This window comes from Mobula hypostoma, chromosome 5 (assembly GCF_963921235.1).
Source record: "Mobula hypostoma chromosome 5, sMobHyp1.1, whole genome shotgun sequence".
NCBI classification, from domain to species: domain Eukaryota; kingdom Metazoa; phylum Chordata; class Chondrichthyes; order Myliobatiformes; family Myliobatidae; genus Mobula; species Mobula hypostoma.
In genome coordinates, this window is record NC_086101.1 from 197,434,537 (window position 1) to 197,459,208 (window position 24,672).

The 24,672-nt window shown below is 46.3% G+C and overlaps 2 protein-coding genes across 4 annotated transcripts in view; both read left to right on the forward strand.

Annotated features, from left to right (window-relative positions):
- Positions 1-1,379, forward strand: part of LOC134347274 (receptor-type tyrosine-protein phosphatase alpha-like) — a 192,945-nt gene extending 191,566 nt beyond the window's left edge. The window contains exon 26 of the mRNA XM_063049658.1: positions 754-1,379. Coding sequence (XP_062905728.1) covers positions 754-1,164 — 411 coding nt within the window. The 3' untranslated portion in view covers positions 1,165-1,379. The remainder of the gene's footprint in view (positions 1-753) is intronic.
- Positions 1,380-5,350: 3,971 nt separating this feature from the next.
- The window catches only part of nadk2 (NAD kinase 2, mitochondrial), a 63,984-nt gene continuing 44,662 nt past the window's right edge, over positions 5,351-24,672 (forward strand). Inside the window, exons 1-3 of one of the 3 annotated variants that reach the window (XM_063049666.1) lie at positions 5,351-5,568; positions 12,452-12,540; positions 14,900-14,988. In XM_063049666.1, coding sequence (XP_062905736.1) covers positions 5,386-5,568; positions 12,452-12,540; positions 14,900-14,988 — 361 coding nt within the window. In that variant the 5' untranslated portion in view covers positions 5,351-5,385. Of the gene's footprint in view, positions 5,569-12,451; positions 12,541-14,853; positions 14,989-24,672 lie in introns of all 3 variants that reach the window. The other 2 variants (XM_063049667.1, XM_063049668.1) reach the window with 2 other exon arrangements.

The window sequence follows — 24,672 nt, forward strand, 5'->3', positions numbered from 1 at the left end:
CGAGCCAGCACAGCCATTCACTGTGATCATGGCTGAGCATCCACAATCAGTATCCAGTTCCTGCCTTATCCCCATAACCTTTGATTCCGCTATCTTTAAGAGCTCTATCCATCTCTTTCTTGAAAGCATCCAGAGACTTGGCCTCCACTGCCTTCTGGGGCAGAACATTCCATATATCCACCACTCTCTGGGTGAAAAAGTTTTTCCTCAACTCCGTTCTAAATGGCCTATCCCTTATTCTTAAACTGTGGCCTCTGGTTCTGGACTCACCCATCAGCGGGAACATGCTTCCTGCCTCCAGTGTGTCTAATCCTTTAATAATCTTATATGTTTCAATAAGATCCCCTCTCAGCCTTCTAAATTCCAGAGTATACAAGCCCAGTTGCTCCAATCTTTCAACATATGACAGTCCCGCCATCCCGGGAATTAACCTTGTGAATCTACGCTGCACTCCCTCAATAGCAAGAATGTCCTTCCTCAAATTTGGAGACCAAAACTGCACACAGTACTCCAGGTGTGGTCTCACCAGGGCCCTGTACAACTGCAGAAGGACCTCTTTTCTCTTATACTCAATTCCCCTTGTTATGAAGGCCAGCATGCCATTAGCTTTCTTCACTGTCTGCTAAGTTGGAAGCCCAGGCTATCCAGAGGGATGCCAGTAGACTACGGCAGGGTCTAAATGAGATCACTGGGCGCAAAGAAAAGGCTGGGAATATCAATAACTGTGGCGCTTCTCTTCCTGACGAACTTAAGGTATTCTACGCAAGACTCGAACAGAAGAGGAACATCCCGCTCCCTCCAGATGAACCGAACCTGGTTGCATCGAGATTCATCATCACCGAGGAGGACGTTAGAAGGACCTTCCTGAAGATAAATCCAAGGAAGGCGACGGGCCCAGATGGTGTCCCAGGACGGGTTCTCCAGGCCTGTGCAAGCAAGCGAGCTGGAGTGTTTGCTGTCATCTTCAACTGCTCCTTGCTTCAGTCTAAGATCCCCTCATGTTTTAAGAAGGCAATGATAATCCCAGTGCCGAAGAAGAGCAAGGTGACATGCCTGAATGACTATCGACCTGTGGCTCTGACATCAATTGCTATGAAGTGCTTTGAGCAACTGCTTATGGCACACATCAACCACAGCCTACCGGTCAACCTCAACGCTTTGTAATTCGCCTACCGGAGCAACAGGTCAACGGCAGATGCCATCTCTCTGGCCCTACATTCCTCCTTAGAACATCTGGAGAATAAAGACGCATACGTAAGGTTCCTTTTCATTGACTACAGCTCTGCCTTTAATACCATCATTCGAAATAAACTGATTCCTAAGCTCCGGAACCTGGGCCTCAGCACTTGGATCTGCAGCTGGATCTTCAACTTCCTCACAGACAGGACCCAGGCTGTAAAAATAGGGGACAAGCTCTCCTCTACAATCACTCTGAGCACCGGTGCCCCACAAGGCTGTGTACTCAGCCCCCTGCTGTACTTACTGTACACCCATGATTGTGTAGCCAAGTTTCCATCAAACTCAATATATAAGTTTGCTGATGACACAACAATTGTAGGCCGTATCTCAGGTAATGATGAGTTTGAGTACAGAGAGGAAATTAAGAACATGGTGGCATGGTGCGAAGACAATAACCTATCCCTCAACGTCAGCAAGACGAAGGAATTGGTTGTTGACTTCAGAAGGAGTAGCGGACCGCACGACCCAATTTACGTCGGTGGTGCGCAAGTGGAAACAGGTCAAAAGCTTTAAGTTCAGAGTGGAGTGGGTATACTTGTTTGGTGTTTTGGAGAAATTTGGATTTCGCAGAATATTTGTAGCTTGGGTTAAGCTACTATACCACTCGCCTTTAGCATGTATACAGACAAATTATTTTTGATCTGACTATTTCCCATTAACATGTGGCACGCGCCAAGGCTGCCCATTACCCCCTCTTCTTTTTGCAATTGCAATTGAGCCTCTTTCTATTGCACTTAAGTCAACTACATTATTTCAAGGTGTTAGAAAAGGGGACATGGAACACCGTGTCTCCCTATATGCTGATGACCTCTTACTTTAAGTTAGCAACCCTGTAGGTAGTAGTCTTGCTATTGTGTCATTATTAGGTCAATTTGGAGCCTTCTCTGGCTATAAACTGAACTTTCAAAAAAACAAATGCTTTCCCATTAATAACTTGGCCCTACAGATCCGACAGGAATCTTTGCCTTTTCCTTTATCTGAAGATGGTTTTGTATACCTAGGAATACATATTACTCGCTCTTTTACATCTCTGTTTGAAACTATCTACAGGCCTCAGGTTAGCCAAGTGAAGGCTGATTTCGAGAGATGGCGCAGTTTACCCCTTACTATAGCTGGGAGAATTCAGTCAGTGAAAATGACTGTACTTCCTAGATTTCTTTATTTGTTTCAGTGTTTGCCAGTTTTCTTATCTAAGTTATTTTTTCAAATCAGTCGACCAAGCTATAACCTCCTTTATTTGGGAAAATAAGGTCCCAAGGGTTAATAAGCACACTCTCCAAAGAGGTCGTGACGTAGGTGGAATGGGTCTTCCCAGCTTTATTCATTATTACTGGGCATCGAACATGCAAAAAGTATTATTTTGGCTCCACCGGCCAGATATAATCTGGTGCCTGCTTGAGTCACAGTCTTGCCACTCCGCGTCTCTCCCAGCTTTGGTGTATTCTTCCTTGCCATTGAAATCCTCTCAATTCACATCTAACCCGGTCGTGCTCTCCACGCTCAAAATTCTTAATCAATTTCGCTGCCACTATAAGTTCATATCAGCTTCAGTTTTGGGCCCCATTCATAAAAACCATTTATTTCCTCCCTCCACATTCGATTCAGCTTTCAGACAATGGGGTTTGAACGGTCTTACGTGCATTAAGGATTTGTATACTGATAACATTTTTGATAACCTGCGCGGTAAGTGTGGCCTTCCACATAATCATTTTTTAAAATACCTACAGATTCGCCACTTTGTCAAGGAAAAATTTCCCTCTTTTCCTGATCTACCACCTGCTATGTTATGGGAAAAACTCACTCTTAGCTTTAACAATAAAGGGCTGATCTCTGAACTATACTCTCAGCTGATGTCTTTGGGAGTTCAAGATCTAAACAAAACTAAGAGCAGGAGGGAGGATGACCTCGGTATGGATCTGGCGGAGGAATATTGGGCAAAAGTATTGAATAGGGTTCATTTCTCATCATCATGTGCTAGACTGGGGCTCATACAATTTAAAGTTTTACACAGGATACATTTAAGTAAAGCCAGACTGGCAGACATATACCCTGGGACGGACGCTGACTGTGACAGGTGTTCCTTCTCTCTGGCTGGTTTAGTACATGCATTTTGGTCATGTCCTCAGCTTGACGGCTATTGGGCACTGGTTTTTAAAATTATCAGTGAGGTTTTGGGGGTGACACTGAGACCTTGCCCGCCTATAGCTGTATTTGGTGTGGCAGATGATGATTTGGATTTAAATGGAAGCCAGTCGGATATCATTGCATTTACATCGCCATTGGCCCGTAGGAGAATTTTGCTGGTTTGGAAATCTGCCACTCCCCCAACTGCTGCTGCTTGGTTAGAAGATGTAATGTTTTTCCTGAAATTAGAAAAGATTAAATTCACTTTGAGGGGGTCTGTGAAAAAGTTCTATTTGAAATGGGGACCTTTCTTATCATATTTTGGGAGTCTTAAGGAATTACCTACTAGTTGAGGGCATTTGATTGTACTTGGGAAGTTGCCTCCCATTTAACACGCTTATAATTTACCTCACAGGGTGGTTGATGAATTGTAAATATGAGTATATTTTGGATCATCTGACATGTTGCAGATGTGTGTGAGCCGTCGTCTTGAAGTAGTGTGGGGTATGGTTGTGAAATGTCCGTACTTGTATTTGTGAATTGTTGTGTTGTAAATATATTAGCTGCCATGATATGCTGTGGGAGGGCGGGTGGGGGGAGGTTTGTTTGGGGGTACGATATAAAAGCAAAATGGAGGAACATGTAATCCATTATGTATTCTGTATTGTGTCATTCCTTCAATAAAAATTTAAAAAAAGCTTTAAGTTCCTCGGGGTCAATATCACAAATGACCTGACTTGGTCCAACCAAGCAGAGCTCACTGCCAAGAAGGCCCACCAGTGCCTTTACTTCCTGAGAAAACTAAAGAAATTTGGCCTGTCCCCTAAAACTCTCACTAATTTTTATAGATGCACCGTAGAAAGCATTCTTCTAGGGTGCATCACAACCTGGTATGGAAGTTGTCCTGTCCAAGACCAGAAGAAGCTGCAGAAGATCGTGAACATAGCCCAGCACATCACACAAATCAATTTTCCGTCCATGGACTCACTTTACACCGCATGCTGTCAGAGCAGTGCTGCCAGGATAATCAAGGACACGACCCAGACTGCCACTCTGCCAGAGCGGTGCTGCGGGCAAACTGTTCGCCCAGTCTGTGTCTGCCGAGTGCGGGAGATGTTGGAGGAGGTGCAGGTGATGATTGTATGGTCTAGTACCAATTGTTTGGCAACAATAAAGTATAAAGGAGCTGCTGGCTTCGAACCTGCGACCACTCGCCTTGAATTCCAGTGCAGATGCTACTCCATCCACCAGTGGCTGGCAAAAGAATTGATCGTGGACTTTAGAAAGGGAAGACATACCAGTCCTCATAGAGCAATTTCAAGCTCCTGGGTGTTAAAATCTCTGAGGAGCTAACCTGTACCCAACATATAGTAGCTGGATTGATATTTCATTAGGAGTTTTAGGACATTTGGTATGTCACATAAAACACTCAAAAGTTTCTTCAGATGTACGGTGGAGAGCATTCTGACAGGGCTGCAGCACCGCCTGGTATGGGGGTTAACTGCACAGGATTGGAGTAAACTCCAGAGAGTTGGAAATTTAGCTCCATCCTGGGCACCAGCCTCCCTGGTACTGTATCCAAACTTCTTTCAGGAGCGGTACCTCAAAAAGATGGCATTAAGGACCCTATCGCCCATGAAATGCCCTCTACTCATTGCTACCATCAGGAAGGAGGTACAGAAGCCTGAAGGCACACACTCAGCAATTCCAGAAAAGCTTCTTCCCCTCTGCCATCCGATTTTTGAATGGACATTGAACCCATGAACACTACCTCACTACATTTTTATTTCTGTTTTTGCACTACTTATTTAATTTAACACACACATATTAGTAATCCACGGTTTTCTTTCTTTTCTGTTACTACGTATTGCCTTAGCCTGCTGCGCAAAGTTAATAATTTCACGACGTATGCCACTGACGTTAAATCTGGTCCTGATCAGTGCGTCGCAAAAAGACTACAGGTCCCGGCGTGCAATGGGAGGTAGACTCCAATGCGTTTGCGCAGTGGGCCTGGTTTGGCCCATGGCGTTGGCTGTGCTCCGCGGGGGCCTGGCGGCTGCGCTGCTGATCAGAGGGAGGGCCCGGAGCTCAGGCCCCGGACCTGGACCCTTCCAGCCCCAACGCGTGGCCGTGGTAGCCAAAACCACCCGCTTCGAATTCGAGCAGCAGCGGGGTGGAGAGCGAGAGGCGGCGCTGCGGCAGCGGGTGAGGCCCGAGGCGGGGGCCGGGGGCTGGGCACGCAGAGACCGAGAGGGAGGGTGGTTTATGGGGATGGAAGTCAGACCGCGACCTTAACCTGATCCCGGGCTCGGGGTCGCAGCCGCCGCGTCTATCATGTTCAGCGGGTGGGTTCCTGTCGGGCCGGGGCTGGGACTGCGGAATGAATAACGCCGGTAAGCCGGTGATCCGGACTGCCGCTCTGCCGGAGCGGTGCTGCGGGCAAACTGGCCGCCCAGTCTGTGTCTGTGTCCGCCAAGTGCGGGAGAGGTTGGAGGAGTTGCAGGTGAACTTGGTGCTTTGCGGCACATACATAGAGAATTATTAATTATAATGAGAGATATATGTATTTGTGTTTATACAGTTATATAGTTTTAAATGTTTAATGTACATTAGATATAGTTCACAAAGAGAGAAGAAATTGAGATGTTGTACATGGGTTCATTGTTCATTCAAAAATCTGATGGCCTGTTCCTGAGATGTTGAGTGTGTGTCTTCAGGCTCCTGTTTCTCCCCCTCGGCGGTAGCAAGGAGAGGGCAATGGGGGTCTGTAATGATGGATGCTGCATTTCTGAGGCATTGCTGTGGGGGTCAGTGGGTTTTTTATGAATGTTGGTGAGATGTCTCATGAAGTCAAGAAATGAGAGCGGGGTCAGATTTGAAGGCACAATGGTCATTAGTAGCAAATTTATTGACATTAAGTTCTACATAGGCAGCACAAATGCAGTGGTTGAGATGGTGGAGAGGGAGTTGGGTCTTGGTACCAGTGTAGTCTGGAACAATGAATGCTCATGCCAACACTGCAACTGTGATGTGTAAAGAGTGGGAGGAATCAGAAGAGAAGGTGCAGAGGGTAAGCACAAGTTCTACCAAGCAGAGGTGAGTGTTAGTGAAGGGACCTGTCTGGATCTGTATTCAAGAAAGACAGCTGCAACACCTTGCTGACGGTGAGTGGAGGTGTACTGGGATTAAATGTCCATGTGCTCATGGTGAGACAGTGGGGGGTGGGGGGGCGCAGGGAACTGGAAGTTGTTAAGATGGTGCAGAGAGAGAGTGCAAGGTGTGATGAGTTTTGGTAGGAAGTGAATGAATCTGGGGATATAGAAAACCTACAGCACCATACAGGACCCTTGACCCACAATGCTGTGCCGAACATGTACTTACTGATATGATGGGTTGAGCAGGCAGAAACGATGGTCTGTCTTGGTGGTCTTGTTTGTGGGTCTCGGTAAGAAGATAGAATTAGGCAGTAGTGGGTTTGCTGCTGTAGTGGTAGTCCTGCCAGAAACACCGACTGTACTCTTTTCCATAGATGCTGCCTGGCCTGTTGTGTTTGTCACTTGGTTAGGTTAGGGTTTGATGTTACCCTTGCCAGGTCCACCACCATCAATGTCCTGGGTAACCATTTCCTGAGAAATCAGTCTGCAACAGCCATTCATATACTGGAGATACACCCAGGTGAGAGCCTCACCTGGCACCCCAAGGCATATCCAGCATCTACAAGACTAAGGTGAGAAGTGAGATGGGACATGCTCTTCTTTCTTGGATAAAGCTCCACAGCTGTCAACAATCCCATTCTCATAAGGACCAAGCAGCCCCCACCCTAAACATTCACCCCCATTTCCATGGGAAACAGGGTGTACCATCTGCACAATGCACATACTCACTCAGATGACTATAGAACCCCCAAGTGGATGAATTCTACAGTGAAGTTTAAAGTAAATATATTAACAAAATACATATATGTCACCATATTAATTTTCTTGTGGGCATTCACAGTAACTGTAAAGAAACATAATAGAAACAATGAAAATCTGCACACAACAAAGACGGGCAAACAGCCAGTGTGCAAAAGACAAACTCTGCAAATATAAAACTGAAGAGAAAACAAAATAACAATAAATAAGCAATAAATATTGAGAGTAGCAGTTTTAGAGTCCTTGAAAGGTTGTGGAATCAGTTCTGTGAAAATGTTTAGGGTGGGGGCTGCTTGGTCCTTGTGACAATGGGGTTGCTGAGAGCTGTGTGAAGTTATCTCCTCTGGTTTAAGGGTCTGATGGTGAGGGGTAATAACTGTTCCTGAACCTGGTGGTGTGAGTCCTGAGGCTCCTGTACCTTCTCCCTAATGACTGCAGCAAGAAGAGAGCATAGTTTGGATGATGGGGGCCCTTGGTGGTGGATGCTGCTTTCCTGCGACAGCATTTCTCCTAGCTGTGCTCAGTCGTGGGGTGGGGTTTTACCTTTGATGGACTGGGCAGTATTCAATATGTTTTGTAGATTTTTCCTTTCCAGTGTTTCATACCAGACCGTTATGCAACCAGTCAGTATGCTCTGCACTGCACATCTATAGAAGTTTGTCAATGTTTTAGATGACATGCCAAATCTTCGCAAACCTCTAAGAAAGTAGAGGCGCTGTTGTGCCTTCTTTATAATGACAGAATGTGCGGACTCAGCACAGATCCTCTTAAGTGATATGCCAAGGGATTTAAAGTTGCTGACCCTCTTCTCTGATTCCCCCGATGAGGACTGTGTCATGGACCTCTGGTTTCCTCCATCTGAAGTCAATAGTCAGCAACTTCGCTCACCAGCAACTTTGATGTGAGTTGCTTCAATAGTCAGCTCCTTGGTCTTGCTCACATTGAGCAAGAAGTGGTTATTTGGCACCTCGCAGCCAGGTTTACAGAACCTGGGCCTCTGTACCTCCCTCTGCAATTGGATCCTCAACTTCCTAACTGGAAGACCACAATCTGTGCGGGTTGGTGGTAACATATCCTCCTTGCTGACGATCAACACTGGTGCACCTCAGGGGTGTGTGCTTAGCCCACTGCTCTACTCTCTATATACCCATGGCTGTGTGGCTAGGCATAGCTCAATGTCAGTAAGACGAAAGAGCTGATTGTGGACTTCAGGAAGGGTAAGACGAAAGAACACATGCCAATCCTGATAGAGGGATCAGAAGTGGAGAGAGTGAGCAGTTTCAAGATGCTGGGTGTCAAGTTCTCTGAGGATCTAACTTGGTCCCTACATATTACTGCATCTATAAAGAAGGCAAGACAGCGACTATACTTCAAACTTTGGCATGTCAACAAATACACTCAAAAACTTCTATAGATGTACCCTGGAGAGCATTCTGACAGGCTGCGTCACTGTCTGGTATGGTGGGGGGGGGGGGCTACTGCACAGGACTGAAAGAAGCTGCGGAGGGTTGTAAATTTAGTCGGCTCCATCTTGGGCACTAGCCTACAAAGTACCCAGGACATCTTCAAGGAGCAGTGTCTCAGAAAGGCAGCGTCCATTATTAAGGACCTCCAGCACCCAGGGCATGCCCTTTTCTGACTGTTACCATCAGGTAGGACAACGGTCCCCAACCATCCGGCCACAAAGCATGTGCTACTGGGCCGCGAGGAAACGATATGAGTCAGCTGCACCTTTCCTCATTCCCTGTCACACTCTGTTGAACTTGAACATAGGGTTGCCAACCGTCCTGTACTTGCCGGGACATCCCGTATATTGGGCTAAATTGGTTTGTCCCATACGGGACCGCCCTTGTCCTGTATTTCCCCCGCTAAGGTAGAGCGTTCCTATGAAACCTTTCGTGCCGAAATGGTGTAAAACGAAGAAGCAATTACCATTAATTTATATGGGAAAAATTTTTGACCCAAAAAAACCCTACCAAATCATACCAAATAACACATAAAACCTAAAATAACACTAATATATAGTAAAAGCAGGAATGATATGATAAACACACAGCCTATATAAAGTAGAAATAATGTATGTACAGTGTAGTCCGGAAGATTAAGCCAAAACCGAACTGTGGAAAAAAAATCGGCACGTACGCGCATGCGCACACAGGTGCCCGCGCAAGGCTTCATGGTCATGGTAGTCTTTCTGGGGGTTAACACAAGTGTCCCGTATTTGACTGCTACTTTTGTCCCTTATTTGGGAGTGAGAAAGTTGGCAACCCTAACTGTAAAAGACATGTTGAGCTGAGTTTAACCCTACTTGAACACCCCCCCCGGTCGGCTGGTCCACAAGAATATTGTCAATATTAAACTGGTCCGCGGTGCAAAAAAGGTTGGGGACCCCTGAGATAGGAGGTACAGAAGCCTGAAGGCACACACTCAGAGATTCAGAAACAGCTTCTTCCCCTCTGCCATCCAATTCCTAAATGGACATTGAACCCTTGGACACTACCTCACTTTTTTAATATATATTATTTTCTGTTTTTGCACTTTTTTTTAATCTATTCAATATACGTATACTGTAATTGATCTACTAATTTTTTTTTCCTTCTGTATTATGGATTGCAGTGAACTGCTGCTGCTAAGTTAGCAAATTTCATGACACATGTCGGTGATAATAAACCTGATTCTGATTTCAACCTCCCTCTTATTGCCTGATTGACCTTTGACTTGGCCTATGACTGGTGTTGTCAGCAAACTTAAATATGACATTGGAGCTGTGCTTAGCCTCACAGTCAAAAGTATAAAGTGAGTAGAGCAGGGATTAAGCACACAGCTTTGTGGTGCACCTGTGCTGATGGAGATTGTGGAGGAGGTGTTGGCAATCAGAGCTGACTGGGATCTGCAAGTAAGGAAATTGAGGATCCAGTTACACAAGGAGGTATTGAGGCCAAGGTCTTGGAGCTTATTGATTAGTTTTGAAGGTATGATAGTGTTGAATGCCGAGCTGTAGTTGATCAAGTGTATCGGGATGCGTGCATCTTCACTATCCTGATGTTCTAGAGTTGAGGTGGCATCTGCTGTGGACCTGTTGCTCCAGTAGGAAAATTGGAGCAGATGCAAGTCATTCCTCAGGCAGGAGTTGATATGTTTCATCACCAACCTCTCGAAACACTTCATCACTGTGGATGTAAATTCTGCCGGACGATAGTCTCTGAGGCAGGTTACCACGTTCTTAGGCACCAGTATAATTGAAGCAGCTGGGGTCCTTAGACTGCCAAAGCGAGGGGTTAAAGATGTCAGTGAACACTCCAGCCAGTTGATCAGCTCAGATCTCTGGTACTCGGCCAGGTATCCCGTCTGGGCCCAATGGTTTTTGTGGGTTCACCCTCCTGAACGCCGCTTGTACATCAGCCTCAGAGACTAAAATCACAGGGTCATCGGGCGTTGTGGAAGTTCATGAAGGTACCTCCATGTCTTGTCAGTAGAAGTAAGTATAAAAGGTATTGTGCTTGTCTGGGGGTGAAATATTGTCATGTATATTGCTTGGTTTTACTTTGTGGGAGGTGATAGCATTAAAGCAGCAGGAAAAAGGCCAGCAGGTACAGTGGAACACTACCCACAGCTTCCCTGCTAATTCACCCAATGTCCTGACTTGCCCATCTTCCCCCATCACTGGGTCGGAATGCTGGAGCTCCCTCCTCAAGGACACACAATTCTGTTGGTGGGCACATCCTAAAAATTAATGACTGAAACTTCCTACCTTGTGCAATGTTCTAATGCTGGCAGGTATTTTACTTTAGCAGTTTTATGTAAGAGCAGTATATCCTGCAGGTAAGGGTGTTGTGGCTTAAGGAGCCACATTGTCCGACTTCGGAATGTTGTGTCAGCCAGTCAGTATTGAGAGAAGGCTCCAGAGAGCCGGGTGGCAAGATTTCTGAAGGACAGTAGTCTGGTTTGGGGTCTTTTGGTGGGAGGTGTGGCGGAGGGAGCACTGGGGACCAGGGAAGATACCTGGAGGATTCCATCTGAAGGGGCAACCCCAATCCAAGGAGTGCTTCACAAGTCAGAGGATTGTAAGAAGGGAAGTTCTACCTGTGGTTGGTAATGAGAATTCAGTATTGTGACTGAAGTGATACGCAGAGTGACTACAGAAATGTGCTCCAATGTTTACATGCACATTTCAACTGGCTTAACTAATGGGCACTTCTTTCTTTCTGTTAACTGGTTGATAAAGTTGAAAACTTTATACCTTCTTTATAATTTTATGCTGGTGTATGACCTGTCATTTCTGGGCTACTGATAATTGTGTATGGCCAGTATTTTCACAGCATTCACTCAAATTGAGATTCCTTTAATCAGAACATCCCAACATTCCTGTTTGATTGAACCCCAAATTATAGCAACCCTAGACATGTATTGCTTATGAAAGGCGTTAAAAGTCACATGGCTGTTAGAGTAGCTAATGAGCCAAGTTGGGGTACGAACCCTGGTGAGAGGGTTGCATCTGTTCATCTTGCATTGCCAAAGTTCAAGTAAATTTATAATCAAAGTACATGTATATTACCAGATTCATTTTCTTGTGGGCATTCACAGTAAGTACAAAGTAAAATCAAAGAAATAAATATGCAATAAATATTGAGAACATGAAATGATAAGTCCTTGAAAGTGAGTCCGTAGGTTGTGGAATCATTTCAATGTTAGGGTGAGTAAGGTTATGCCCTCTGGTTATGGAACCTGATGGTTGAGGGGTAATAACTATTCCTGGACCCGATAGTGAGAGTCCTGAGGCTCCTGTACCACCCTCCTGATGCCATCGGCGATGAGAAGAGGATGGCAGAGGTCCTAGATGTGGGTTTCCTGTGACAGGGCTCTGTATAATGGATACAGTGGTGGAGAGGGCATTACTCGTGGGCCATATCTTATTTTTTGTAGAATTTTCTGTTCAAGGGCATTGGTGTTTCCATACCAGGGTTCATTCTCCCTTTGCCTCTGCTGTCAGCTATATACTTTTTGAATTTGCCTCCTCTGTCTACTTTGCAAAGGAGCCTCTAAGCCTTGCTTGCCCTGGCCTGGCAGCGATGTAGGTGAATCCTTGTTTCCTGTTGTATCAGTGCTTGGTGTTCGGGGTATCTCCTGGTGCGCTGTCAGCCCTGCCCTCACCTGGCTGTGTTGTGTGTTTGCAGCTTGCTACGAAGGGATCCAGTTACTGTGGATTGCTGGAGCGACACCACCGTCACACTCTGAGTGTTCAGCATGTGCTGGATAGTCTCCGGTAAGCAGACGATGCCCACCACATGTCTGCAAGGAACACACACAATATGGTGAGGAACTCAGCAGGTCAGGCAGCATTTTGGCTGGAAACATTGACTGTTTATTCATTTCCGTAGATGCTGCCTGACCGGCTGAGTTTCTCCAGCATTTTGTGTGTTGTTCTGGATTTCTAAAATCTACTGTGTTTACAAGTGACCCAAGGTTGTTACAAGTCATTGCTCCTTCAGTGTCGCTGACCCATGGAAAACAAGCCTCAACTCTCCGGTCTCTCCTCATAACTAGAACACTGCGAAGCAGCTAACACCCTGGTGAACCTGTTCTGCATCCTCACATCCATCTGGGAACTGCACATGGTATTCTAGCTGTAGCCCAGTGTCATTGTTGCTCTTGTATGCCCCTGCCAAGGAAAGACTGAAACGACAGTGATCTGTTGAATAGTGGAACTGACTTGATGGGCAGAGTGGTTTCACACTCCTATACGTTCTATAGTTTACAAGTGTTCACCTCCCCTGTCCTCTGCTGTTATCACAATCTATTTTAAGCTGATTCAAATCTCATGTTATCAGTTCGCTCTCCTCTGAACAAAGTCCTTGTAAATTTACATAGTTTATGCTCCCCATAAAATGAACATAGGGTTGTGGCTTCGAGATTATTCCACAACTCAAACTGAACTAGTTCTGTCCTTCACCCTGTGACATTGCTTCTGCCCGTCCTGAGACCTCAGTCGGTACGTTTCCCCGTCCCCGTACACTTGCTCTGTTTTTCAACATTGTTAGCTGGGAGTGTGCACTTCTTGTTGTGCACCGTGAACCTTGTGACTGAATGGTACGAGTGTCAGGTAATTTTCCACCCCCCACATGCTCTACTCAACACGCTGTCCTGTTCACGTTTCCCCTCCTCCATCTTCTCACCATCGCCTAAAATCAGCACAGGATTCAGCTCCTTCATTATCCATACACTTCCCGATACTGTGTTCCGTCGGCTACTTCCTTGCCCATTCTCCTGATCTGTCCAAGTCCTTCTGCGGCCTCCTCTGGCCTCCTCAACACTACCTGCCCCTCTATCTTCTTCATATCATCTGCAAATTTGGCCACAAAGTTTGAAGTAGCACTGTTTGCTTCCTGCTTCTGTCTGTGCTACTACCTTTTCAGTAATAGCACAGAAGTTGTGCTTGAGCCTGGCAGTACATGCTTTCAGACTTTTGTATCTTCATCCCAGAGGGGGCTGGTAGGCATGGAGTTCAGGAAATTCAAAGATTAGCTTTATTTGTCACATGTACATTGAAGCATACGATGCCTTAATGACCAATGTAGTTAGAATTGTGCTGGAGGCAGCCTGTAATTGACAAACTGAATCCGGCATTGTCTGGGTGATATCAGGGCAGCAGGATGTAGTGGAGGGAAGCCTGTAACCAGTGGTGGACATGTCTTGGATGAGAATACCACTGGTGTGAGAAGAAAGTCACAACAAGATTAGCAAGGAGGGCTGTCCCGGGATCTAGATGGGCAGGTTTCAGTGGAATGTGTAGATGGAATTTAATGCGTACAAGTGGGCTAATGTATTGAGGGCCGTCTACATAAAGAACGGGGGGCTGAGGAGTGTTGATGTGTAGCAGAAAGTTGGGTTGCAGGTTTATAGCCCGGAATCTAGTGTGCATGAAGGCACTGGTTTTAACCCGCCTTTGTCCGTTCTGTCAGTAGAAATGGTTCCACATGTGAAGTCCAGGAGGCTGTCAGAGGCTGTTTCAGATGTGTGCCATTGGGAGCAGTTAATAAATAGAAGGAGCTTATCCCCATTACCATCCCAGCTACGACAACCTTAAGGAACCTTCCCAGGCAGGGTATTGAGTGTAGAGCTGGGAAGCTGTGTTGCCATTGTACAAAACACTGGCCAGACCGGGTGTGGCTCTGGTCACTACACACTGTTGAAAGGGTGCAGGAGAGATTTACCAGCACGTTGCCCAGTCTGGAGGCACTGTAAGTACAAGCAGAGATCAGACTGCGTCTGTTCTCACTGGAGACTGAAGGGTGACTTTTAAGAGTGTTTATAAAATCATGAGGGGGATAGATAAGGTGAGTGGTCACAGTCTCTTCCCCAGGGTAGGGGAATCTAAAACTAAAGGGCAGAAGTTTAAGGGGAAAGATCCAGAAGGGATGTGAGGGTCAAGGTTTTCTGTGCAGGATGTTGGGAGTGTGTGAAATGAGCTCCCCAGTGGTAGAGGTGGGAAGTTAAAGGGTTTGGTTAGCTTCAGGGATAGGAAGCGTTCACAGTCTCAGTTGTGCTGAAGGGTCTCTCTCTGTGTTGTATTCTTCAGACTCTGCTGACAGTCTCGGAGTGACCCTCTCTCCATCTCTCCTCAGGAAGGAAGGCATCGAGGTTCGCCTGGTGAAGCGCAGAGACTACACTGAAGAGACAGTGCGATGGGCCGACGCCATTGTCTCTGCTGGAGGTAACAGGACCGCGTGGGGCATACCCTACTGCATGTGGGGTTCACCAGGCCTGGACAGCACCCGTGTCCTGGGAATGGAGAGAAATGCACATTGTCCTCTCACTCACACTGTGGACAGGCCACGTCCTTCAGCCTGTTGGACACATCCACCAACATCCTCCCCATCAGCCCAACATTTCCAAAGTGAAGCTTCCTCCACACCATCCCATCACACACTCCCGGGGTCAGGTGTAGAGTGAAACTCCCTCTGCACCATCCCTAAACACAGATTGAAGCTTCCTGTACATTATCACATCACACACTCTCAAGGGGCAGACACAGATTGAAGCTTCCTGTACATTATCACATCACACACTCTCAAGGGGCAGACACAGTGAAGATCCCTCTACATCATCACATCACATACTCTCAAGGAGCAGATACAGAATGAAGCTCCCTCTACATCATCACATCACGCACTGTCAAGGGGCAGACACAGTGAAGATCCCTCTACATCATCACATCACATACTCTCAAGGAGCAGATACAGAATGAAGCTCCCTCTACATCATCACATCACGCACTGTCAAGGGGCAGACACAGTGAAGATCCCTCTACATCATCACATCACATACTCTCAAGGAGCAGATACAGAATGAAGCTCCCTCTACATCATCACATCACGCACTGTCAAGGGGCAGACACAGTGAAGATCCCTCTACATCATCACATCACGCACTGTCAAGGGGCAGACACAGTGAAGATCCCTCTACATCATCACATCGCGCACTGTCAAGGAGCAGATACAGAATGAAGCTCCCTCTACATCATCACATCACGCACTGTCAAGGGGCAGACACAGTGAAGATCCCTCTACATCATCACATCATAAGCTGCATCTGCACCATCCCAAAGTCCTCACAGATGAAACTCCCCGCCCCCCCCCCAACACTGTCCAGTCACACAAGCCCAGGGTCAGACAGAATGAAGCTCCCGTCACAATGTTCCATGACACACCCCTGGGGTCAGGGGTTAGACTTAGAGAAGCTCTCCTCAACATTCATCGAGGGCATGGATTATATGTACAATCAGAATATTTTCCGTGGATGGAAATGTCAGCTTCTAAAGGGTGTGCATTTAAGGTGAAAGAAGAATTTTAAGAGATATTGAACATTCCAGCACAGAGCAACTCACAAAGTGCTGACCTTTTCAAAGTTCAAAGTCAATTTATTATCGATGTACATACAGTACTGTGCAAAAGTCCTAAGCACCCTAGATTCGTTTTATAGTGGTTTCAGATGGTACAGCCTCCACAGAACCCTGATCTGAAAAACATCGAGGCTCTCTGGGATTAACTGGAGAGACAGGAGCAAGCGAGACAGTCAAAGTCTGCAGAAGAATTCTGGTGAGCTGCTTGGAACAAGCTACCACAGAGAATTGATGTAGGTTTAAAGGCAAAAGCTGGTCACAACAAATATTGATTTGATTTCATTTAGTTTTTTTACAGTTTGTTGCTCCCTAGAGTAATTTTTTTTGATATTTACAAATTCTTCATTATTTTTGAAAGCATCTTCACTTTACAGAATTTTTTTCCTGTGCCTAAGACTTTTGTATAGTACTGTATATATCACAGTGTACAACCCTGAGATTAATTTTCTTGCCAGCAATCACAGTAAATATAAGAAACGAAATAGAATCAATGAAAGACCACACCCAACGGGATGGACAGTGTGCAAAACAAACACTGCAAAAACAGAAAAGAAGAAAAATAAATAAGCAGTAAATATTGAGAACATGAATGAAGAATCCTTGAAAGTGAGTCCATAGGTTGTGGGACTAGTTCAGTGATGGGGTGGGTGAAATTGTGTAAAGTTGCCTCTCTGGACGACCATTGCTGCTTTCCTGCAACAACGCTTTGTTTAGATATGCTCAGTGGTGGGGAGGGCTTTACCCATCATGGACTGAGCTGTATCCACTACTTTTTTGTAGGATTTTTCATGCAAGGGCAATGCTGACATTGAGTGAGAGGTAACACACATAAAAGTTGCTGGTGAACGCAGCAGGCCAGGCAGCATCTCTAGGAAGAGGTGCAGTCGACGTTTCAGGCCGAGAGCCTTCGTCAGGACGAACTGAAGGAAGAGTGAGTAAGGGATTTGAAGTTGGAGGGGGAGATTTTGGATCTCCCCCTCCCCCTCCAACTTTCAAATCTCTTACTCACTCTTCCTTCAGTTAGTCCTGACAAAGGGTCTCGGCCTGAAACGTCGACTGCACCTCTTCCTAGAGATGCTGCCTGGCCTGTTGCGTTCACCAGCAACTTTTATGTGTGTTGCTTGAATTTCCAGCATCTGCAGAATTCCTGTTGATTGAGTGAGAGGTGTTTGTTGTGGCATATACAGATTTTCAATCTCCCACCCCCCTACATACTGATTCATCACCACCTTTGATTCAGCCTACGGCAATGATGTTGTCAGCAAACTTAAATATGACATTGGAGTTGTCCTTAGCCATACGGTCAAAAGTTTAAAGCAAGTAGAGCAGGGGGGAAGCACACAGCTTTGAGGTGCACCTGTGCTGATGGACATTGTGGAGGAGATGTCGTTGCTAATCCGAACTGGGGTCTGCAAGGGAGGAAATCGAGGATCCAATTGCATAAGGAGGTATTGAGGCCATGGTCTTGAAGGTTATTGATTACTTTTGAGGGGTTGATAGTATTGAATGCGGAGCTGTAGTCGATACAGAGCATCCTGATGGATGTATCTTCACTGTCCAGATGAGCTAGGGTCGAGTGAAGAGTTGAGCTGGCCTCTGCTGTAGATCTGTTGTTCTGGTGGGCAAATCGGAGTGCATCCAAGTCGCTCCTCAGGCAAGAGTTGATATATTTCATTGCCAACTTCTCAATGCATTTTAAGTGCTACTGAATGATAGTTATTGAAGCAGGTTACCACTGTCTTCTGAGGCACCGCTATGATTGAAACCTGCTTGAGAGGGTGGGTACCTCAGAAAGCCAACATGAGAGGTTAAAGATATTGGTGAACACTCCAACCAGTTGATCAGCTCAAGTCTTTAGTACTTGGCTAGGTACCCTGTCTGGGCCAGATGCTTTCTGTGGGCTCACTACAGACTATTCGCATGTATGGGGTGTCTAGGGAGGGGTAGCACCTCTGGTGGGAGGGCCTGCCGTGCCCTTTGTCAGGGCAGCTCGTCCCCCTTTGGTCCCCACTTGGCGCTCAGCTCTCACCAGTGGCTCCAAGTAGCTGTAACATGCAATGGCCACACCCCGGTAAACCGTCTCGGCAGACGGGCCAAACCAGGTGAGGGTAGCCGACGGGTCTTCGACCCTCGGTGAGGTAGGGGATCTGTCTATCCCAGTGTGTGAAGTCTGGCCCAGGCAGATTGAGCAGAGGAGACCGATTAATGGTCCAATGGTCAAGAAGGCAGGCCAGCAGGCGTTGTGGAGCGCTAAGAGCACGACAAGACACTTAGACGTCCTGGTCATCCACTGCAGCGGGAGAGGTCTCCAGGCGTAACAGTTGTCCGTGCCATTGGATCAAGGTCTCTTCTGCCGAGAGAGTGGGATTGCCCCGGTGCAACGGCTGTTCCACTGAAAACTCCATCACACACAGGTTTCTATTGTGCGATTCATCTCAGTTCAAACCCAACTAGTCAAGCCCTGCGGCAGTGGGGGAGTGGCGAAGCAACAGGTGGAGATGACCACTGGCAGTTGTAGTCACAAACCTGCACGTAGGCAGCCTTTGGACCAGTGGTCATTCGTCTCTGTACCCGGGGCAGCAGAGATGTCCGGCAGCATCCAGGGCGACTGGGCATCCCGTTTTAGGATAGCACTGCCCACCCTCGCATGAAGGAGGGGGTTAGAAAAGGTACCTTAAACATTGCCTGCCCCACAACGACATCTGGCTAGCTAACCGCGGCTGGCGGATCATCTCCTTAGCAGTCGACATGCATCAAGAAAACAAATCAAAGAAAACTCATCTCTGGAGGCTGGAACGTCCGCACCTTGCTGGACAGAGACGAGATGGCAAGGCCTGAAAGACGAACAGCACTCATAGCGGCCGAACTTCACCGTTATCGCACTGACATCGCTGCACTCAGTGAGACCAGGCTTGCAGATGAGGGGTCATTACAGGAAGCAGTGAGTGGATATTGGCACCCTGAGCCAATAGACTGGTCCTGGACTTATTTTCCATCTGGCATAGTTTGTATTTTGGTGTTTGATTGTTGGGGTTTTTTTTGTATTGCTATATTTACGCTCTATTCTTGGTTGGTGCAGCTGTAACGAAACCAAATTTCCCTCAGGATTAATAAAGTATATCTATCTATCTATCTGTCTGTCTATATACGTTCTTTTGGAAAGGGAAGCCACAGACTGACGACAGGATCCACAGAGTAGGTTTTGCAATCAAAACTGCTCTGCTGAAGAACGTCCCTACTCTACCCACTGGAATAAGTGAACGTATCATGAAGTTCCGCTTTCCCCTCAGCAAGTCCCGGTATATCACCATCTTCAGTGTCTATGCACCAACCCTCGTGAATCCAGAGAAAGACAAGGAAAGTTTCTACGACGACCTGGACCAGACTATTCGGATAGTCACTGCCAGTGACAAAACTTGTCATCTTGGGTGACTTCAATGCTAGGGTGGGGACAGACAGCGATAACTGGGGCAGAGAGTTTGGGAGACATGGGGTGGGAAAACTAAACAGTAACGGCCTGCTGCTTCTGAGCAAGTGTGCCGAGCACAACCTGTGCATCACTAACACGATGTTCAGACTTGTAAACAAGTGCGAAACAACCTGGATGCATCCCAGGTCCAAACACTGGCACCTACTTGACTATATGATAGTACACCAGCATGACCTTCAAGACGTCACCATCACCCGGGCCATGCAAGGTGCTGAGTGATGGACAGATCACAGGCTGGTTTGGTCAGTCCTCCACCTGCACGTAGTCCCTTTGCATCGTAAGCAACCAAAGACTGTCAGAGTGTCATTCAACATGGGCAGACTGCAAGACCAACGATGTGCTTAATGAAAAACTCTCCGGCATTTCACTGCTTGTTCTGAAAAGTGGACACAGTTCAAAGGTGTCATCATGCAGACTGAAACAGCTGTACTCGGACTGAAAACCCGAGTGCATCAAGACTGGTTTGATGAAAACCAGGAGACCATTTCAGCAGCCCTTCAGGCCAAGAATGCCTGAAAACTGGCCTATGCAGACTGGCAGAATGACCCGTCATCTATCTCAAAGAAAGACAAGTTTAAACACCTGCAGTCCAAAGTACAGACGGAACTGCGAGAAATGCAGGACGAGTGGTGGCAGAGAAAGGCTGAGCAGGTGGAATGCTATGCAGACATGCACGCCACCAGAGAGTTCTTCAGCACCATAAAGACAGTTTATGCTCCTTCTAAATCAGGATGTTCCCCCTTGCTGTCATCTGACAGGTCAAGCCTGATCAAAGACCAGGAAGGACTGAAAAGCCGCTGAACTGAACACTTTTCCACCCTACTCAATAGGCCGTCCACAGTTGATCCTGATGTCTTACAGCAGATCCCTCAGCAGCCAGTCCTGGACAACCTAGACCTGCCACCCTCTACTGATGAGATCAAGAAAGCGATCTCGCAGATGAACTCAAATAAACCAACAGGGCAGGATGGCATTCCTGCCGAGATCTACAAAGTTTTAGGCCCAAATGCCTTGCAGCTGTTCCAAGACATCCTGGATCACAGAGGAGATGCCTGACAACTTCTGCGATGCCCTCATCGTGGCTCCCTACAAAAACGAGGGAAGCAAATCAGACTGCAGAAACTACAGGGGTATCTCACTGCTGTCCATCGCAGGCAAGGTTTCAGCCCGCATTCTCCTGAACAGACTTGTCACTGTCTCGGAAAGGAACCTCCCGGAGGCGCAGTGTGGCTTTCAACCAGAACGGAGTACAGTAGACATGATATTTGCCATGAGGCAAATCCGGGAGAAGTTCATTGAGCAGAACAAGCCTCGTCATTGACTGACAAAGGCATTTGATGCTGTAAACAGGGAGGCTCTCTGGTTCATTCTGAGACATTACGAATGATACAGTACTTGGAGATATGATGTGGTGGCCATTACAGAGACTTGGATAGCTCAGGGACAGGAATGGCTACTTAAAGTGCTGGGTTTTAGATGTTTCAGAAGGGGAGGCAAAAGAAATGGGGGTGTGGCACTGTTGATCAGAGATTGTGTCACGGCTGCAGAAAAGGTGGACACCATGAAGTAAAGGGAATTATGAGGCTATTAGGAAATTGGAAGCTTAAATTGGGAACAGATGTTCTCAGGGAAAAGTATGGAAGAAATGTGGCAGATGTTCGGGGATATTTGTGTGGCGTTCTGCATAGGTACTTTCCAATGAGACAGGGAGGTTATGGTAGGGTACAGGAACCGTGGTGTAGTCAAGAAGAAAAGAAAAGCTTACAAAGGGTTCAGAGAGCTCGGTAATGTTAGAGATCTGGCAGATTATGAGGCTAATAAGGAGCTTAAGAAGGAAATTAGGAGGGCTAGAAGGGGTCATGAGAAGGCCTTGGCAGGCAGGATTAAGGAAAACTCCAAGGCATTCTACAAGTATGTGAAGAGCAAGACGATAAGACGTGAACGAATAGGACCTGTCAAGTGTGACAGTGGGAAAGTATGTATGGAACCAGAGGAAATAGCAAAGGTACTTAATGAATACTTCAGTATTCAACATTATACTTTATTGTCACCAAACAATTGATACTAGAACGTACAATCATCACAGCAATATTTGATTCTGCGCTTCGCACTCCCTGGATTACAAATATTAAATATTAAAAATAGTAAAAATTAGTAAATATTAAAATTTTAAATTATAAATCATAAATAGAAAATAGAAAAATGGAAAGTAAGGTAGTGCAAAAAAACTGAGAGGCAGGTCCGGATATTTGGAGGGTACAGCCCAGATCCGGGTCAGGATCCGTTCAGCAGTCTTATCAGTTGGAAAGAAGCTGTTCCCAAATCTGGCCATACGAGTCTTCAAGCTCCTGAGCCGGAGGGAAGAGGGACAAAAAGTCTGTTGGCTGGGTGGGTCGTGTCCTTGATTATCCTGGCAGCACTGCTCCAACAGCGTGTGGTGTAAAGTGAGTCCACAGACGGAAGATTGGTTTGAGTGATGTGCTGCGCCGTGTTCACGATCTTCTGCAGCTTCTTCCGGTCTTGGACAGGACAACTTCCATACCAGGTTGTGATGCACCCTAGAAGAATGCTTTCTACTTTGCATCTATAAAAATTAGGGTTTTAGGGGACAGGCCAAATTTCTTTAGTTTTCTCAGGAAGTAAAGGCGCTGGTGGGCCTTCTTGGCAGTGGACTCTGCTTGGTTGGACCAAGTCAGTTCATTTGTGATATTGACCCCGAGGAACTTAAAGCTTTTGACCTGTTCCACTTGCGCACCACCGATGTAAATTGGGTCATGTGGTCTGCTACTCCTTCTGAAGTCAACAACCAATTGCTTCGTCTTGCTGACGTTGAGGGATAGGTTGTTGTCTTCGCACCATGCCACCAGGTTCTTAATTTCCTCTCTGTACTCAAACTCATCATTACCCGAGATACGGCCTACAATTGTTGTGTCATCAGCAAACTTATATATTGAGTTTGATGGAAACTTGGCTACACAATCATGGGTGTACAGTGAGTACAGCAGGGGGCTGAGTACACAGCCTTGTGGGGCACCGGTGCTCAGAGTGATTGTAGAGGAGAGCTTGTCCCCTATTTTTACAGCCTGGGTCTTGTCCGTGAGGAAGTTGATGATCCAGCTGCAGATCTGAGTGCTAAGGCCCAGGTTCCGGAGCTTAGGAATCAGTTTATTTGGAATGATGGTATTAAAGGCAGAGCTGTAGTCAATGAAAAGGAGCCTTACGTCTGCGTCTTTATTCTCCAGGTGTTCTAAGGAGGAATGTAGGGCCAGAGAGATAGCATCTGCCGTTGACCTGATGCTTCGGTAGGCGAATTGCAAAGCGTCGAGGTTGACCGGTAGGCTGTCAAGTCAAGTATATAGCACATTTAAAAACAACCATGTTGACCAAAGTGCTGTACAAAGTAAAGCAAGTAGCCAAAATCATAAATACACGAAACACAGGCAAACCAACGACACAAACAGCGTATAGACACAGAATACACAACACAGGGGCCTAGGCACAAGCCACTGGGTGAGAAATTTAGCCAGCCTGCCTCCCGCTTAATCAATTTAAACCGACCATATTATCGGGAGGCAGCTGATATGGTCAAGTCCATCAGGTAGCGGTGGCTGCCTCTCCTGACCGGGATCCCCAGTCCCAATTCTTTCCTTAGGAACAATACAGAATATCCAATGTCACCCGCAGCCTTTAATTCTCAAAAACTGCTAGCCTATTTTCCATTAATGCTCGCAAAAAAAAACAACTCTCACATACCCTGGAGGCCTTTCCTCCTTTATCCTGAACTTGTCTCATTAAATTTCAACCGGCCATATTTCTGCTGCCAAGGTGAGAATTTTACCAGGCTGCCAGTCTCATATTACAAACGTTTGTATTTACAAATTTCAACCAGCCATCTTGTGAGACATGCACAACCCCTTTTCCGAATCATCAAATTTCAACCGGCCATATCCTGTCACCACCAGCAATGTAAAAGAGACAACTGCTTACCTTAAATTCTGTATCCAAACGGGTCGCCGATCCCATCAAGGTACCAGTCCCAATGGGCGAAGGGCAAAAATACTCGGTCGGACACAAGGAGTAGCCAAAGGTAAACTACCTCGGGGCGCCTGCTACTCATTGTGTTCGATTCAAGCTCCCTGTCACTTACTCAGCCCAGAGAGACGTTCCCTATGTTGGGATCCGACTCACGGCACCAAATGTAAACGTAACTTTGCTAGATCAAATAACGACAGCACCAAAAGATAGTTACTTATCTTTTTACCTGTTTATTTTGTCGAACTCAGCCGGCAAGTGAACTTGGATCCGTCATCAGGGAGAGACCCTTTCTCATCTCCCCGGTGGTTTTACAAGTTCACTGCCTGATGTCAGAATTGTCAGAAGTTATAAGGCTACCGATACAAAAGAACAATCAGTTTGATAACCATTCCGGCCAAGTCAATGGACTATTGATACAGAGAACAATCAGTTTGATAACTATTCCGGCCAAGTCAATGGACTATTGATACAGAGAACGATCAGTTTGATAACCATTCCAGTCAAGACAATGGACTATTGATACAAAAGTACAATCAATCTGTTAGACACTCCAGCCACCTTAATTAAAGAAAAGAATGTGGTTTGCTGGAGCCACAACTTAATTACAAAGATAAGAACATCCATCAAATTTATGCTTGAATTAAGAAAGGAATGTTCTGTCTAATTTCCATCAGGTACTGCATTTTGTCAAAAACAAAAGGTGTGAAAAGCCCAGAGACATCTTATGTGGATCTGGGCGAACTTTAACCCTTATCTTGCTCCAAAGAAGGAAGCTGTGAGACATTATTCAAACACACTGCAGTCACAGACATAGTACTGAATCCATTGTTTACAGGAATCTGAGAATCCCGCATTCCCTTAAACTTCATCAGAACCATCCAATTTAACAGAAGAAGATTTTTTAAGTTTTTCGTAGACTGAATGCTCAGACTATCTTTGCGCAGGAGACTCATAAGGAAGGAGGATAATCA